General features: G+C 36.9%; 1 protein-coding gene across 2 annotated transcripts in view; it reads left to right on the top strand.

Annotated features, from left to right (window-relative positions):
- LOC142982610 (terminal nucleotidyltransferase 4B-like) overlaps positions 1-19407 on the top strand; it is a 43794-nt gene that overhangs the window by 1203 nt on the left and 23184 nt on the right. For both annotated transcript variants that reach the window (XM_076129195.1, XM_076129194.1), the window contains exon 2: positions 15813-16006. In XM_076129195.1, coding sequence (XP_075985310.1) covers positions 15813-16006 — 194 coding nt within the window. The remainder of the gene's footprint in view (positions 1-15812; positions 16007-19407) is intronic.

Raw genomic sequence — 19407 nt, 5'->3', positions numbered from 1 at the left:
CTCAAAGTTGATTCCCAATAATATTTGAAAGTTAATTAAAATCTTTAATAAATGTCATGTGTGATTGTTGTTTCCTGTCATGTTTGTATAGAATGTGTGTTGTATAATGCACTGTCACACAGCACATGCATAGAGCTGATTTATCTGATCATAACACAAGCCAGACGTGTTTAAAATTCCTGTATGAGTTATCATAATGTACTACTACCACATAATTTAGTTCTCTGAATTAAAACAACTTGTTTATACTTCTGTAATACTTTGAAGACTTGACAATTTATACTAGGTAATATTATTTTTTATAATTTCTTATAATATATTGATATCATAAAGGAGATCATCCATTTTGGGCCTTTTTTCAAAGTGCCAGCCAACAAAAAAAAGTGGCATGTATCGATAGAGCTAGCCATTTGAAGCAATGCTCTAGATGACCTCTTACCTAGACGATGGTTTGTTAGTTGCACACAACCGAGGGTGCGGCCCCTTAGGTGTGAGTTTGATTCCCCCGGCGCCTCAATGCCTCGCAACTGGACTGGTCACTGGCGACTAGCGCAAGGTCAGCGCATCCTCCCTTAGCGAACCCAAGGGGCCGCACCCTCGATTGTGTGCAACTAACAAACCATCGTCTAGGTAAGAGGTCATCTAGAGTGTTGCCGTTGGGTTGTTATGTCCGACTCATCGGCATGTGGAACAATATTTTGTGCTTCGGGCACCATTTGTGATGAGGGCCCTTGTAATGAGGACACATGTTGCGGTTTAGAAGGTATGTCCGCCCTTCTATCGGAATTTGCACATAGTCCTGCACTCCACCCTGGGTGCTGGTGTATGCGTAATGCGCATACGAACCACTCCTATGGTCGTGAGCCGGGGCGATCACATAACGATTCCGATAAGTGTGTTACAGTAGGGAATTACATACAAATAATACTGATGAGCTCGAGTTGATACGGTGACGACCCGTTTCCGAGTTGATACGTGTGTTTACGACCTTAAATCAACTTCAGAGTGGTCGTTTGCTTTAGATAGTTAATTCTAGCAAAATCAATCATTATTTTATGTTTCACAGCACTTTCAGAAATGAATTAATGTTTGAATATTATGAATCTTCAAACCTGTATAACTCGGTTCAAAGCGATCCTACCGGTTTCGTGTCATACTAACTATTGCTTCAAATGGCTAGCTCTATCGATACATGCCATTTTTTTTTGTTGGCCGGCACTTTGAAAAAAGGCCCAAAAATGTATGGAGCGTGGATGATCTCCTTTGTGAATCTACCTGAATTTATTGTTATTGTTATCATATGTAGGTGAGTAAGTAACTATGAGAGATATAAGAACAAAATTTTCTACTGAAAGGTTTGGACAAACATAAATAAAAAACATACCAATTGGATTTTTTAGTTTGATAATACCAGGAAACAATAATCATGTAGAGTATTAAAGTATAATAAAAATAATTATAAACATTGCTGACAAATATAAAATAAGAATTACCTTGGTTTATGTATCATACCTTGCATTCATATATTTATGTAGATTCACATTGTGATAGAATAATCTGCATACATTAGTGTTTGCACAGGTGGTGTACACAATGTTGCTAAGTTCCTCTAACTTAGTAAAGTAGGCCAGGTATACTATTTATTCACTTATCTAGGACAGCATGAATGTCGATCAGGGGACTTGGTCACTGTTTGGGGGACTATGAAGTTATTTATTTTAAATTACATGGTCACTTAGGTACATTTTAATCCTGTTCATTGTTTATTTTTTTTTATATTTGATACAATATTCTTTTAGTTCCTTTACCTACTCACAATGTGTTTAGGTACCGATCTATGTATATCTATGATGTGAGGTTGTATACAGAATAATTTGTAGTATTTACTTGATAGCAGTGACAAGTACCAGAGCTATTATAAATAAATTAGCCTAGAATCTGAGCTGGCACAGTTTGACAGATTTTGATGGAATTTTTATTATAAGTGATATTTTTTTTATTACTTTGCATAAACAGTTACATTTGTGTCTTGTGCTGAAAGATAAACAACTGATATGTTATATTTTGTGTTGAGAACAGATAACACGGGCCATTCAGATTTGTGCAATGTAAATATGACACAAATTAAATCATGTTTTACATTTTCTCTACCAGTTCTCCAGTAGAGTCCATCAAGTTAGCCAAGTGCAATTAGGCAGTTTTGAGATTTTATTTTATTTAGTTTTTATAAAATAGATACTTACCTAATGATTGTTTGAAACTTTGTTTGTCATAACTTATTTTTAAACTAAACTAAAAACATTGGTAGTGATAAGTTTGGATAATTAGACCTAGTAGCCCTAATACAATGGTAGTTGCTGTTACAAATTCAAGGTCAAGCTCCATAGCAGCACAGCTGGAACCATTTACAATCAAATGACGTACAATTGCATTCATGTAGCAAGCATAATTAACATGCCATAAAAATCCATTATTTATTTCCTAGATTGGGGTTAATGAGATAACTCTTTCTTATTTTCCTATGGTGGGTATGGGAGAGGGGAGGAAGGAACAGGTTAAAATATTGTATTCAGGTGTTGTGCAAGATTGATGAACAATATAGTTTTTGAGATTTATTACAACTATGATGAAACTTCTAATAATGATAACAGAATTAATTAATCTAAAATGCAGTGATAGAATCATAGTAGCCTGAATTACTGACCCACTGCTGCACACAGTGACATAAAAGACAAATTTATGATAATTTTGATTGTCTTATATGATACAGGGATTAACCCAATACTCTATTTATTTATGATGTTTGTTTTAACACATGTAGGTATACACTACAAACATTTAGTGGATTACACTTCACCATGTTTTATCATCAGTAGTTCAACCATTAAATTCGTCTAAGCTAGTTATTGCTTCTGACTTTGTTTAGATTATGTTTGTAAGAAACTTATGTACCCTCTGACCTTTCTAATGTACTATTTATTGGCTTAACAGCTTAGCTGTGAAAACATAATACACAGTTATTTTAGCATTTATAAAATATACCTAGATGTATAGGTATTGTAAGCAGATGTAACTTCTACTTATATTATATGTAACACCTGTACAAATTGTTCCAAATTCATAAATACACTATTAATTTAATTTTCCAACTTCCCTGTTCAAACTAGGTGTATATTGTACAGTCAGCCACAAAAGATAATTAACAAATTTCCTAATCTTTTCACCTTAAAAATTTTTAAACTTTCTGTATGAAAGCAAGTTAACCTGGCTAGTATAAACAGTTCAAATCAATCTGAACTGTATTTTTAATGATAAAGTTCTGTACATTCCCAGGTCCCAATTGAGTACTGGAGCTTTTTCTGGGGAACAAGTGGCCAGTTCAAAAACCAATGATAAATAACTTAGAAATAGAATATTAGAGTGTGTACTTATTATGTAACGGGGACTTTTCGACGGCAGTTCTTATAAGGTTGGGAACCGCTTCAGAAAATAAAGATTTGTTAAGCAACTATTGTAGCTAACTGTACAACTAAGATAGTGACCGCGTCATACTAAGGTAGGCATAATATGTGTTGTTATGCACAAATTTGTGACTGATAAGTGTTATCACTGGCCTGTTTTCTCACTGATAACATCAGCTGGTTGGCACCGGTGTTGTGACGTGGTTTGGTGCTGTTATTGCACTTGTTATGCACTCGTACGATGACTAACTAGATTATACTAGGTTCGGTACTCGGGTCCAAAGGTTTCCGAATATGATTTAGAAAATCGTGCGCTCATAACCACTTGCTCTATCGGTCAGTAAACGATTAGTGGAGTAAGCTATTCTTTGACAGTGACAATCTTTTAGATAAGCGTCTTATTGCTTCGGAGGGCAGGTTAAAAGCTCCTTCCTTGCATGTGGTTTGCACGACTTCAACACTAAGAAAACCAGTAGTGACATGAATGGCAATACTTGCGTGATTTATACCTAGATACCTTCAGGTTTGGTTGCATTTTGTATGTGTATTTTCGAAGGCATCTGTGACTTAAGTTTCGTTTCCAATCAGGGAATTACCAAAAACAGGAAACAGTAGATATGTGGAGTTTACTATTGCGATCAAGCCGATAAACTACGTCCCTAATTGCGTTCCAATAAACATGGATGACGACTTTCAGTAGGGTTTCCCCACTTGCTCATACATAGCATGATATAAGTGTTGATAGTCATTATAATTTTGTCTAGCGATACACAGATAGAAGTTCAGAATTCGTATTTGTAATAGGTAATACCTAGTGTAGCTGTAGAATCTACGTTTTCTGTTACCTTTTTGGCATATTTCACTATAAAATTCTTGTTTTGAATTTTTCTACCCAAACGTCGCAGAATATGATAGCAGTAGTCGCTTTGTAGCTATCTTTGCCCAATAATAAGAAAGCGTATACAAAATAAAATTCTTAGTTTAGTTAGTTATTGAAGCAGTCCTGTCAGTGTTCGTGTCGTATCTCGGCGAGTCTAAACAATCGGCAGCGGTGTCTGACGAATTTCTCGATACGTGACGACTGCTGACGCCGCCTGGCCCGCCGCCAGCACCACGCGCTTTTAGAATAGACACAGCCGATCTCACTAGTAACATAGTAGGGTGACTCGTAACACGACTAGAAAACGGATAAAATACAGTACACAAGGGGAATCTTTTTATTTGTTAGAGGTCTGCGGGCAAACGGTAAATTTTTGAAACAGATGATGAAGCACAAGCGCAATTTAGTGCCGGTAATGCATTCACACGTCCACAAAACGGGTGAAGACTTGCTTGGCAACTGCTGAAAGTCATGGAAAAATCGTAGCGCGTAGTAGATAGAATGACTATTCAGATGTTCTATGTTCATGCTTAGCGTGTTTATCTGGCACGTCACGATCGTTGTAATTAAACAGAAATCATAACTTCTCGGGGAATTCCCGGGAAGTTAAAATGTCACAGAATTCGCAATAATAGTAAATTGAAGGTGTTATAACAATGAATTTTGTCGCGTACAAAATACGGGTCTGATAGTAAGGTGAAAATTAAACGCATAGTACGATACCTAGAGGTTTTGATTATTTATTGTAATTAAACGTTATATTCCAGATACCCTGAACCTAGGTTATCACAAACAGTTGTAAAATTAATCAAAGGTTATCCAAAAGATATCATCTGAAAAATTGCGCTTTAATCTCCAAGGTGACCTTTTCACCTTCCCAAATCTTCACTAAATACTTCAAAAGGAGGTCAAACAAAAAGGATCGTCAGATATAGGTCATGAGTAAGGGTCATCAGGTCATGCGAAAAGAGGTCAAATTTAATGACTATCGTTGCAATAAAGTCACCCTAAAATGTAGGTCGTTAAAACTTGGACTTTACGAGGACCGGCAGTACCATGGAGACGTAACCATTGACATAAAGATTAACAGTACTTGGTACTTATTTCGTATAATGGTCGGTTTTACAATCAATAATTAGTTTGAAAGTTAAATTGCTGTGATGTCGCCTTTGCAGACAGTTTGAGTGAGTGTTTCCAAAGTTATGTCGGTATTCATTGGAACGTTTATTGCTGGACCCTTGCTAGAAATGTGCCGTGAACCCTTTGAGTACCCTTCAAGTCGTTCGCATGCCGGTGGTATCTTGGGGTATTGCGATTACATTGTTTATTGCATTTCTACCTGAAAGGACGATCATCTTTTCGCATCCTCAAAATTAGATACTTGAGAAGTTAATGATATTGTGTCTCAGTTTGTGCAAGCCTGGTCACCCCTCGGCGCCAGGCCGGTACACGTCCAATACGTCCATGCAGCATATTTATCTAGAATTGATCTGTGTCGCTAACTCGCTCGCTACACTTTCTAAAGGTTGCCAGCCGGTCACTTCCGCTCGGAACACGTATAGCATTAACTGTTTATATACTGCCTAGATAATTAACTAGCCTCTGCATATAATTAGCTTCCGTAGAAATATCCTTGCGGGTTCCAAACGTGCCTACTTGTTTTAATCAAGGTCGTTTTGACTACTTTTTGATATGAAAGATATGACAAATGTATTTCGTTGCAAGCACCTTCACTGCACTGCAGATTCTTTAGTTAGTCCATTGGATATAATATTGCTATTTGCATCTATTCCGCCAGATTCCGTAGTCACTTAACTGCTGGGTTGGGAATCTGCTCTGTGGCGTATAGTCTGACACTGCTTTCATTTTATTTTCCTGTCTTTTCTACTACAGCACAATTTTCCCGCCATCCAATTTTAACAATCTTTCGACTGATTGTACACAAAATCTTTTGAATTGTAAATGTTTATAAAGTTATCTAACTATGGAAAAATTGGTCCTGAATAAAATGACGCACAAGTTTCACGTCACTAGAGATTTAGTTTGATGTAATTGTTGAAGGTAGGAACAATTGTAAGTGCGTAGTGAAGCGGTGAACTCGATAATGAACTGTTACTATAACAATATGCGCGATTTATATTCACATATACATGTATTACTTATGTATCGGTTGCTATGGACGAATTGCTTTACGACGAACTGTAAAATAGTATGCATATAACTATAATATACATGCTTGGATACATTGCTGTTCTGTACATTGGTATTGCAACAAATATGTATATTGGGCTCAATTTGCCATATTGTCCATAAACGATCAAAAAGACGGTCACCAACTTAATGCTTAGTGGTAGCTTTACATTGCTGTAAATTTACTTAACTGGACAATTCAGCTTGCATACTGCCATAAGGCCTCAAGTGTGGGCCTAAGGGCTTACTGTACGCGCTGCAAATTCTCCATTCCATTCATTCATTCATTTATGCTGTCCATTGCAGATTGGACATTAAACTTGACCAGTGTCAAAGAACAATCTTGAATCTTGGTTGCCCTTTAAAATGATGTAGACGCATATTTTAGTCAAAATATTTAAGTGATATTTGTATTTGTAATGTTAATTAACATAGTTAGCCTTGACATTTAGCGGATTGTGGTTTATTAGTCCCGAGTTATTGTCATTTAAAATTAAAGGCTTTTTAGTGGACTCTTCATTTCCTTCATAGTTCTTCCAAACTTTATACATTTCATGTTATAGAATTTTTAAAGTAAAATAAGTTACATGCCTCCTTTATGATCAGTCTCCAGCAGTATTAAACTAATGGAGTCACGCTTGACCTAGGTCTGCGGCTCAGTCTAAGTCATAAAAGGAGATACATTCGAGAAGTCAGTCAGAACACAGTCTGTGGAACAATAGTAGCAGGACTATAAATATCGAACAATTGCGTAACCTTGCTGCACCGACCACAAACGACACAAACGGACCGACGCGAATGACTCAATGGACTGAAATACTCTGATCAATGACTGACCTACACACCATGCTGTAACACAGCCTCCTAGGAAACAAAGAATTGTATTATTTTATGACGCTAGAAATAACTTCTGCCCTTAGAACAGTATTGCTTCGCAGGGACTACCAACATCTGACACAATCAGACCCAAAGCAATGATTACCGAACTATTTTTTTCCTTTTTTTGCGTGGGTAATGAATCAACGACTTCGCGTAGTAGTAGTAGCATTTTAATCACTTCATCGCAAAGCTATGTTTGTATTTATTTCTCGACTAAAATAAGTAACCTTCATTTCCTTGCCAGTACGTCTTATTTTCTCTACCTTTGCACATACATCGTAAAGAAATGTTGAATAGGATGTAACTTGTATATGAGAATATAGGTGCTTTATAAATAAACCACACGAGCGTAACTCAGGGTGTCAGCTACGTAGTTAGGGTGCCCATCATACCGTGACGCTGTATTACTTGATTTATACTTGGAACTAACTCACTGGACTGACGTCGTCCAGGTTTTGTTCAATATTTTTTCCGTGGGATTTTTGATCCCATCTATCCCTTACAAATTTTGTCCCGGCAGTAACAAACATATTAAAAAAGTAAATGAAAAATCAATTAATTTTGTTAATTGCTTACACACATTTCGGTGATTAATTTTTATTTATATAGATTAAATATTCCAGATTCCAGACGTTATCTTTGCATCAATTTAGATCATATCCGATGCTAGTCCTTGAGCGCTGACCATGAACTAGAAAGTGAGACAAAAACTATTTCTGTATTCAGTTCGAGTGTATCGGACTTTTTTCTGCTATAACATTTTATAGTAGAGAATACGACTGACATTCCTGTCTTTAACTGTAGATCTTATTTTCTTTGGAGTTTAAGAAAACTTCGAATAACTGGGTTGGTTTGAACTTAAGGTGTATTGTCCTACAGGTGAAGGCCTTTCTCTGAATTATTCTTTCCTTTATATATCCTTTCTAGTTTTGCAGCTTGTATTTGCGGATGTTTCGTTTACCCAAAAGTATACGTGCCTAAGTAAGGTAGCGGTGTGATTGCGGCTACAGTTCTATTTGTATTGCGGTATCTAAACAAGGCTCTGTGCAAGTGGGGAGCGGCGAGTAATGCCGGGTGGTGGCGGGTGGTGGCGAGCGGTGGCGAGCGTCCTTGTCAATGGCAGTCAGTGCCCTCTCTAGCGCGCCACGCGGCTCTGTCTGTGTTGACCGAGCAGCGAGCGGCGAGCTCACGTGCAACCCTCTGCCACAATTATGTTTCAACCAAGTTTGGACATCTAACGACCTAATTGCGAGGTAAACCGCAGTTAGATGAGACTTGTTTGTGACCGGGCACATGTATTTCCTCTTTCGAGTATGACTATAATACATTTTGTTCTCGTTCAACTTTATTTCATGCAACAATATTAGAGCAGTATTACAAACTAGACCTTATTTGGAAGCCCCATCGGTCTTGTTTGACAGTGGGATCTGTACAGGCTATTCTGTACAAAATGAAGTAGAAAAAGCATCAAATCTAATTTAGGTAATGAGCTTCATATGAATTGAAATAAAACATTAAGGTGGGAAGGTAGCGTATCACGCCTAAATTTACATGGCCTTACGTAGTTTCGTGATAGATTCAGTAACCAAACATAGTTGCGTCATGTACCCAAACACCATAGTTTATCATCAGCAGTCTCGCGCGTCAGTGCGAAATAAATGCTCGTGGCATGACGTAACTATTGTTTACAAGACAGAAATATACGCGTGAGCTGTTCTCGGTGCCCGCGGTGGAGGTGTGTGCCCATACCTGGATACTTCCCCAAACCAATATTAATAGTACGAAATGTACGTACTCTGTACAGTCACGTGTTGTTTCCATATGACACTCACTATGCTATGTACATGCTTGTTTTGCCTCCTCCACGTCTGATCCGTGAACAAGAATTAGATATCTACCTGTTATTTTAGTTAACTGTTACTCGAAATGATACCATGGATGCTGTACATCAATATCTTTTTGAAAACGATTTTATGCCTTAACATTTGCGGATACAGATAAAAGTGACTCCGAACTGAATAAATAAATTCGCGACTCATGCAAAAAAAAAAAAATGTGACCAAAATCAATGCTGCGTCTACAACATTCAGCCCAAAACAGTTTTTCCACCTCAGTAACTTTCTTTTATATATTTTGTTTATTTATTCTATAAGGAAAAAGTACTGAAAAACACGTTTATTAGCTATAGAAATTGCCGTTTGTGTAGCGTCATAAAATGTACAATTTGGAGAACTGAAAGTGCTCGAGGAAAAGCTCGCAGGAACTGTGACGACTCGTGTACATAATATTTATAACGTAGTATTACGTGTTTTCTTTTATTGGTTAAACGTATGCGGAAGACATTAGGGGGCAACGTATACGCAGAACTAGAAACTTATTTAGAACAGTAGGTAGAGTATCTATCTATCTTGTATATTACTTTTGCAATAGTTAGTTGTAGTCAAAGCCACTCGAGCTTTTATTCATGGCCTTTGACTACTGTACTACATGTCTGTCAGGACAAAATTGCACCTCCAGCACAGCAGACTGGCTTCTATTTCTCAAGAATCGGTCTATCCAAGAGAAAATAAATTCGTGATGCTACTCCAAATTATATTATCTATTCAAAAGGGTATGGTATGTTAGTGAATCAAAATGTTATTTCGTTGTGTTTATACGTAGTGATGAAGTTTGATGAGTCTAGCAAAAGCACGTGCTAGGGGCACGTGCTTTTGCTGTACCTACTTCATAAATCTCCTTGAATTCGAATAAACCAGACAGTCTGGAATGCGTGAAACAATAAATAACGTTAAAAAAGTAATAGAAAAAATAACAGTAAACGGTTTCATAACAGCAATAGTATCTGAATGATTACAGTCGTGACTGGCTCACTGTATCAATCACATTCGCGGTTCATTCGCCTTTCATACCATTTATACCACGTCAAGGCCGTCTCAGTCTTAGATCCGATACAATACAATACATAGTATCAACACAATTATGTCTGTATTATATACAACGTAGACCTATTACATATAGAAATACACCATCATTTCGTCTGGTATATTGCCAGTCCCATGTAGCACGGGGGAGGATTCAAATGATATTTAGTTATGAGATAGGTTGCTTGAATTCAATATGATAACAGACACAGACCTGTAAATAATTAGAAAAGAAATTACTGGTCACTATCAACAATGGTGTCTCTTAAAGTTTTAATTGATAATGACGAATTGGGTGCAGCCATACCAAGCTTTGCAGTTCTGCGAAATATTACACAAAAAACAAATAAAATATTGACATCTTGTCTCTTATCTCGTGATGGAATTGTAATGCCTCCGAGATAGTCAAATATTGATCGGTATGTACGATTTATCTAACAATCGGACGTTGTCTGTACACACATAAACATGTTTTACTGCCAAAAGTGAGTAAAACGGTGCTAAAACTGTTTCTCCATCGTTGCGGGTGTTTGCAATACAGATGCTGTGAGGAGAATGCTCGTTAAAACTAATAGCTGGCTGTAACTGAGAGCTTTGATAGAACTGCTTCCGCGTATTTGCAGGACTAGTGCATTACTAGGTATAGTACTTATACTGGTAATTAGTGTTTATTTTGCTTACTAAGTTTGCCAAACTGCTTGAGCAATAATACCATAATAAATTTCTGCTGTTTGACTTCCAAGAACGGGTATCTATTTGGTTTGAAATACGGGTTACTTCGAGTCTAGCAGTCAGGCCAGTGCGGGTCAGGAAATTCTGCATCATGACTGTCATCCTGACAATACTGACTGATAAATAACAGTACAATTGAGTTTAAAAGAAAGTTGTTCGTGGAAGTTGAAAAAGAAGCAATAAAAAGATACTTAAATTCAATATTTTTTGCCGGTTGCTTGTAGTTGCAACAAATATTACCTCTTCATCTGCTGTGTATTTAATAGCAGCTGATCTGACACAGGTGGTTTTTAAGAACAGGAAATTATGTATTCTGGCAAACTTATTTAGTGGCTAGGCGTTGGAGATAATTATAATTATTAAATTCTTGGTGATACCTAGCTATACCTGCACTTACAAATTGGTGAAAACATACAGTGATATATTCAGCTTATAAGTCTGGTATTCCTAAGAAAGGTAGATAATCCATTTTAACGGAGATAGATAACTTTTAGGTTCACCTGGTTAAAAAAAAACCTCAACAACTGTACCAATTAATTAGCACCTGAACACGTGTAACATAAATAAAAAGTGAATATTCGATAACCGTTTTTGGGCAAAAAAAAAATGTAAAATGTCAGTTGGTCGTGCAACGAGGTCAAATTGTGACATATGGTTGAATACCAGACCTGTTTCGACCATGTTTCCGTTGCAAATTGAAGCGCACACCTTTAGAGGGGTGCAATTTCAATGACTTGTCTTAAAATGGATCATTTTTGAGGTCACTTGCACCAGTGACCGTTACAAGATTGCAATTTAAATTATGATTTTGTCTGGATAATACGAAATTTGTTCCTAAATCGTTATTTCCAAGTATCAATCAGCTTAAGTGCTTCGTAGCACTTAAGTTTACGATTATAAGATTACGTCACTCTCGTCTTGGTAAAGTTTTGAAACCACAAGAACAAGGAATTATTTCTAAGGGAGTATTTTGTGGGATATCAAAGCACAATCGTTATTAAAGCTTTTTATACTGTGGTATTATTTTTAGCTTTTCATCGTTATCGTATTATTGGCATCGTTCAAATTGGAACAATCGAATTATCGATGTATTAATTGGCATTCCTGATGAAGATGCACCAGAAATATTTTATTGTAAGTCGGCAGTTTCTTCAACCTTTCCATCGATCGCTAAAGACGCTAATGTTCACACTATTTCGTACGTTGCTAACGTTGCAACGTATAGTCGCGTCGGCCCCACTACTGTCGCAAGTGTACAGAAAACTTAGCTAATTGTTAACAACTAAGTTAACTATTGGATAACTTCGCTAGCGATTTTCACTGACACGTCGCTAAATAAAATGTGTAGCTCTTGAAAACTTGTAATGATTTTTATATCAACGATATATTATCAACTGTCGTATAATGGTGACATATTAAAATATTTTCATTTCTATTTCGATATTTGTCATGGTGAGACTACACTAGATTTGAATATTTGTCTATCTCTTACCACCATACGATACACCACTAGATACATATTTTTTGTACTGAATATGAACTAATGTATGTAAGTGGTCTCTTAAAAGTATCTGTAGGTGAATTAACGACATATATTTAATTACCCTAGGTATTTCCCCTAGAGACCATATTAGTGTATGATCGTGTTATCTCACAAAATATTAGATTACCCAGTACCTCGCCGCACATTGTTTTAGCCGATAAGACCTTTTCGGAAAACCACCGGCTCACCTATGTAATTAGGGTCGCGCGGGAAAAAAGACAGTTCGTAATTGTACCTGGCATAAACCTGAAGTAAAACATTTTAGCCTGTTATGTAAGAGAGAAGGAATTACAGGAATATTTATCGAGTTTTACTAGCACATTAATTTTTAAAAGTGTCGGGAATTATACTTTTGCAATCGTCGTCTAGCCCAACGATAAGACAGAGATTCAACCAAGTATGTCTAAATTAGTCCAAATACGACCATACGACTGACTATTAACCATACGATAAGAAGAAAACTCTAAATTCACCAGTGAGACACATTTGCCTATTACTGTTATTATAGGGCTTCTCTAAAAACATTGGACTGACACTTTGTAACCTGCCCTCGAAGTCGGCAAAGTCGAAGCAAGGTGTCTCGAAACTTCATCTACCACTTTTCAGCTTTAAAGTGATAGTAGTTTCGCAAGTGACTGTTACTAAGTAACAATTGCATGCACACAAAATCCCAGTCTAGTGTCTACGAGACCCATCTGAAAAAGTGTTCAGCAAGTAAAGTATACCCTAGTAAATGCATATATCAGAAGCCGCATGGTGTACAAGAAACTTTACACAGGTATCCATTGAGTACACAAGGAATGTTAGTAAATCTCACAATAATGTGCATTGTTCCAATTAATTTAACAAGTGAAACTGTGCCGGCTGTGGGCGCTTTGTTTTATAATGGCTTCATTAAAATATGCACTACAATGTCGGTAATTGGCATCTCGAAATAGCTCCGTAGATTCTTCACGGACGGAACGCGGGTATTGCTGAGATTCTTGCATTTTATACTGAAATGTCGAGTTGCTGTATTTGTAATGAATTCTGCCTGCTTCCCCTTGGTGAACATCTTAATTGAGGTACAGAAACCACCATTCTTTTGATGCCTCAAATGGAGAATGCTTTGATTTGGAGTTTATCAGCAAATCTATTTAATATCATGGGCAAATGGCATGGGTCAAACGTTAGAAGGAAAATTTCAGCATTTTTTTAACATTTTCTTCAAACAAGATATGTAGCTCTGAAGACAGTAATGTATTCTAGTTTCAGGTAGTTATGAAAAATCGATAAGATATAGAAGACATTATACAGGCTCGGTGTCGTGAAGGTGTATCATTAGTCTCGTCTCGATTCAGATCACGTCCTACATAATTTAACGGGCTCCGGGGAAATTGTACATCTCACACAAGATTTATGTGCCCCAATATTGGCTCTAACTAAGTAACCAATATTTTGCCTTAGTATTATTTCAGTTTTAGATATATTTTAGTTTCATAGCTGTCCTTAAGCTTTCTATGATTCTGTAATATGATGTCATTGTATCTTACAAGTTTTTTCTGTTAAGAGCTTGTATGAAAGTGCAGTTGTCACCAGAGCAATGTGTTATCAAAAATGTAATACAACTAGATGTTCTTTTAGCCCAGAGTTGATTATGTTATTTGTATTTGATTTTTAAATTGCGAGTCAATATCTTACTCGATCTACATTTACCGAACAATTCAAGATTAATTTATGCAGATTATATTATCAGCACGAAATGAAGGCGTGGTGACATAATGAATGGGCAAACCCGATCTATAAAAGAATGTGGCTATAACCAGTAGTGCAGTATTTGGGTGAAAGGTCTGCGCTAAGGCCACAGGCAGGAATCGAAGGTGAGCCACTCATTTGGCTATAGATGGGGTGCTATATACCTATATGAATGATTGAATGTAGATCACGCATAGGCAACAATAAAAGGTTTAGTTGGCAGCATTCTGGGGAGTATAATAATATGTTGTTTTGAACAACAGACACGTTAAATAATCAGATCTAGAAGTCAATACAATGCCTTGACAGTCCCTTCTTCTTCCTTCAATATTGGGGCTAAGGACAATATTATTATGTTCCAACGGGAGTACTATTTGCTGTGCGGACAGCATTCTCCAGGTTTCAGTCCTCTTCCTTCTTAAATAATATCTGGCCATCGCACAAGACTGTTATCCAAGGCATAATAATCTTAAAACGTTAGCCGTAAAGCCGGCAGCCCTATACACATTTTATTGATGTTATGTTGAGCGCATGACACTGGCGAGTGGAATGCTAATGAGCTATGAGACGTGGATTGAAGCAATTTACTCATAATACCGGCCCCGTTGACCGACAAACTTGGCAAATTTACGATACGTGAACTGCTCAATAATGTGGAAAGTACTCTACTTTGAAATATTATGATCATTTTAGCACTAACGACTTTCCTGATTCATAATAATATATTAAAACATAACCTAGGCTTTTTAGAATTCACCTAACCTAAACCTTAAAATTTTAATAAACGTAGCTAGCGGGATATTAGAAGGTTCCGAGAAAAGAAATATGGGATAAATAAAGCGTTTCTGTGAGTCTAATAAATATTTGCTGCTAAAACTCTAAGCTCATAAAAAGGCGGGTGATTCAAGCTTGTTTGATTAGGTTTTCTGTTTATGTTTTCATATCGTCTGGGCGCTATTTTCGTAAATTCACTCGATGTATTGTTGTTAAGCTGTGTTTTTATTTTAGAACTGACCTAGATTTATAAGAGGATCCTAATGGCGCGACGTAAACAATGTTGTGACATTTTATGATTGCATCAATCATTTTATACTTTCACCGCTGTTACTGGCTGCAGTTTATGAATGACGAAGACGAACTGCAGTTGCATACCTCGAAGAACTAAGCATCCTTTAGAGACATATCCGCTCGGGACGATTCGCTCGGGACGATAATCGACTGGATGTTGACTCATTTTTAAATCATTTTTTAGAGAATTATGTTGGTCCAAAAGAGTGAATTATACAAAAGACACCTGACACAACTACTTTTTATTAAGTTCCATTTTCCATCAGCAGCTAACCTTATAATCCTGGAATAACTTAGATTTTTTTACAGTTTTCCAAACGGTATCTATCAAAACTTCAAAGCGTTTTAGTTAGAGAAACATTAAAATAGACTTGTTTAATAATAATGTGTTGTTTGTTTCGTAGGCTTCACGAGGAGATAGAGCACTTCTACCAGTACATGTCGCCGACGGAGACGGAGCACCTGGTGCGCTCGACGGTGGTGAACCGCATCCGCGGCGCGATCCTGGCGCTGTGGCCGCAGGCGCGCGTCGAGGTGTTCGGCTCCTTCCGCACCGGCCTCTACCTGCCCACCAGTGATATTGATCTCGTCGTTATAGGTGAGTACCGACAACCAATGCCAAATCTTCCAGAACATCATTTTATCCCCCCCTTGGATTGGATAATTACTCCCTCCTTTGGAGAACAGGACTGAACCTGACTTTGTAGTTCGTAGATATTATCTTGATTTAGAACGTAAATGCCACCTGCGTCATCTTTCTGCTGGTCAAATACCTCCTCCGAAAGATCACCATTCTTGCTGCCGGGGTTCGTTCTGTATCAATATCTCAAAAAAAAAAACCTTTGACCAGAGATGTTCAATTCACAGCCAAATGAGCAAGTACTAGGCTACGTAAGGATAAAGTTCACCTGGAACATTACATTTAAAGGCCCCACTTAACGAGGTAAATCTAATTGGCGCAAACTCTCTTTCCTTCCTTGCGCTTTAAAATATTTTACCTTTTGGTAGATAAATATCGAGAATTTATTTTATTTACCAAAATATGTAAAAGTAGTCCTAATTAATATTATAAATGCTAATTATGATCTTCTCTTTCAACCAAAATCTGAATGTTTTGGTGAAATTAATCACGCAGGTACTTTATAACCTGGATTAAAACATAGGATACTTTTGTCCCAAAGAATTCTTACCAATTGTATAAAATTGCAGACAGAAGCTAGTATGATAGTAATCGTATAGCCTATTAACAACAATAGTGTAACAATATTGTTATCACAAATGATACACACTTATATCTAAGTGTCTCACACTTGTTACATAATTACACATCATATAAATTGTACGTTAATACGTTAATATGGTGCGTGAGTGGATCTACTTGATGTTACGACTGTTACGAGTGGCGTGTGTTCAAGACGCGATAAACTGTAGGACTTCATTCAATTAAGGAAGATAGTGCTTTATGGGGAAAGTGATCTTAAATCTTCGAACCAAATGACGATTCTGTAATTGTCAATGATACAGAGAGTGAATTGACGATCAGTTCGGAAGGTAGGTCCAATGAATGAACTGCCAAGAAACTCCTGGCCACTCCTTTTAATTAGTAAATTATAAGTCTTGACTGTATCTGTGACAGTATTAAGACAGTTCCTTTTTAAACAACAACCAACTATTCTGTTACCAATAAGAGCTAGATACTGTGTTGTAGACACTAAGCTTTCGAATCCCGCAGCCTTCAATATTTTAATACTACTCTTGACTAACTGTTTTCAAATCTAGATTAGTTAGTGTGGTTGAATACACTTCAGGAAAAAAATAATTTATAATTATACTATTTTTTTGAGTATTATTGAAAAGAGATATATACAAGCATCTTTTCCGGCAGTATTCCCTTTTGCATGTATAACTAAGGCGCTGAAAGTCGGAATATTTTCTTGTCCGAGCAGTAAAAATATACCATTGATGTTCTTCTAGAACATGGTATACAATCCGTGACGTAGTTCTTTCACATGTAACAAAAAAGTGAGCTCGTTACTCGTTATCTAATCAGAGTGGATGTTCTCAATGTACTGTAATGTGATATAATTTGGCTAATGCTGATTTATTGCATTATTTGTATTGTATTGCTTATTGCTCATGACACACCGGCTGAGACCTCGATATTTGTAATTTTTATAGATAATTGGTTCACTACAATTAATTCTTGCGTGGTCTGGGATGGACTGTTTAGATTTGCCACTATTTTCTTGGTAGAAATATAATGTAGGTCTCCATGGTTGGTCTGATGTAAATATTGCTTCAAAGGTTTTAGTACATATTTCAGTCGTGTATGGTTTGCAATGAGACAAGTGCTGTGACTGATCAGTATTTTATCAGAGATCATCATTTCATCCATATCATCAGAAAATCTAATTTTTACTTGAAAGTAGGGAGATAGTGTTGTGATAGTATACATAACAGCGGCTAGACATAGTCGTAAACGCTCAAGGACGCCGGCCGACTGTCCGGGAAGGACTCGGTCACGACACACAACAGTACTAGAGAGTAGAGCGAACATTTGCGTAGGTTGTCACACCTGAAACATACTATAAAATGTTTGCTGGATAGTGTTTAATAAAAGACTGTCTTGGTCTGGGTTATGGTTTATTTTTGGGTTATTGAGATATTGTTTCCAGTTTTTCACTACTGAGCAATCTTTGTTTAACTGATGATTTCTGCTGTAAGCAATGATAATGTAGCTACGAGGCAGCCATGTATGAATTTTTTAGTCCCGGTAAAAATAGGGTAGAACAAAAGCAGGTTCTTGTCTAAAAAAATTGGCTCTAAAATGTCTATACACCTCAAAAGAATCTAAGAGTAACTTTACACTTAGTTGACTTCTCTAAATAATACGGTTTGATCCATACTTTGAACTACGTTACGGCCTTATCCTTCGTCATTTCAGTTGCCTACTGAAACAGTAATATCACCATTATGATAAAACTATTTATTGCCTTATCTTCTTTCACAAAATAAAACTGAAAGGCCTCTTTACACAATATAATCCAGTTATCTATTTGCATGTGTATGTATCAATGAATTGGTTCAGTGGGTACACATACTGACACACAAGATAAAAGATAGTCGTGCAATATGTGAGGGAAAGCTATACTAATAGGATTAGCCGCGGTAAACGAAGTTATTAAACCCCGACTTCAATAACGCAAACATGCTTATATTGTTAATGTAGTTAGCATTTTCAGGATAAAACAAAAACTACTCGACAGATTTGAATAAAATTTAAGATATTGTTATTGGTAGATGTTTTCTTTTATTATACTTGTTGTAAGCACAGGTGTTCATGGCTTAGATAACAACAGTGAACTGCTGCTCGGATCCATCTCTGAGGTTAAGCTACGCTTGTCGAGGTTGTTCCGTGGATGGGTGACCATATTATAGGTACATATCGAGTTTCGGAAGGCACGTTAATTTGTGTATGTCGGCTTAGTGCTATGTGTTTTTGCGCAGTTTATTTAGTAAGACTGTCGGAGATAGTGAATGTACCGCTATCACAGATAGAGAGGATATTTTTAATACTGATTATAATATCGGTCACGTTTTCACCAATTTGAGACTGTTTTTGAATATTACTTTTATGATATAAATCTCCGATTTATAACTACCTATGTGTTTTTTTTTGAAGGCGTGCGAAGCCTTTTGATTTGCTGAGACACAACCTCCTATTGGCAGTTTTCTCGTACTGTCTCGGCTTCGAATTCGTGATCTTTAAGTCCGAAGTAGCCATAGTACTTTTAAACGAGTTTACGCTTTAGACCCGATTTACTGTTTGGAAGCAGAGTGCAAAAGCATAACAGACTGTAGGTATCTAAAAAGATCCTTGGAAATACAACGGCAATCAAATAATATGTCATTACCCTCAATGATGGGAGCTCAGTTCCTGTAGCCAGTCTGTCGCGTGCGACGTACACATAACTGGTAATGCGAGGGTCGCCGACGCGT

This window comes from Anticarsia gemmatalis, chromosome 22 (assembly GCF_050436995.1).
Source record: "Anticarsia gemmatalis isolate Benzon Research Colony breed Stoneville strain chromosome 22, ilAntGemm2 primary, whole genome shotgun sequence".
Classification (NCBI taxonomy): Eukaryota; Metazoa; Arthropoda; class Insecta; order Lepidoptera; family Erebidae; genus Anticarsia; species Anticarsia gemmatalis.
The sequence above is the reverse complement of the archived record's forward strand: the minus strand, read 5'-3'. Positions and strand labels throughout refer to the sequence as shown.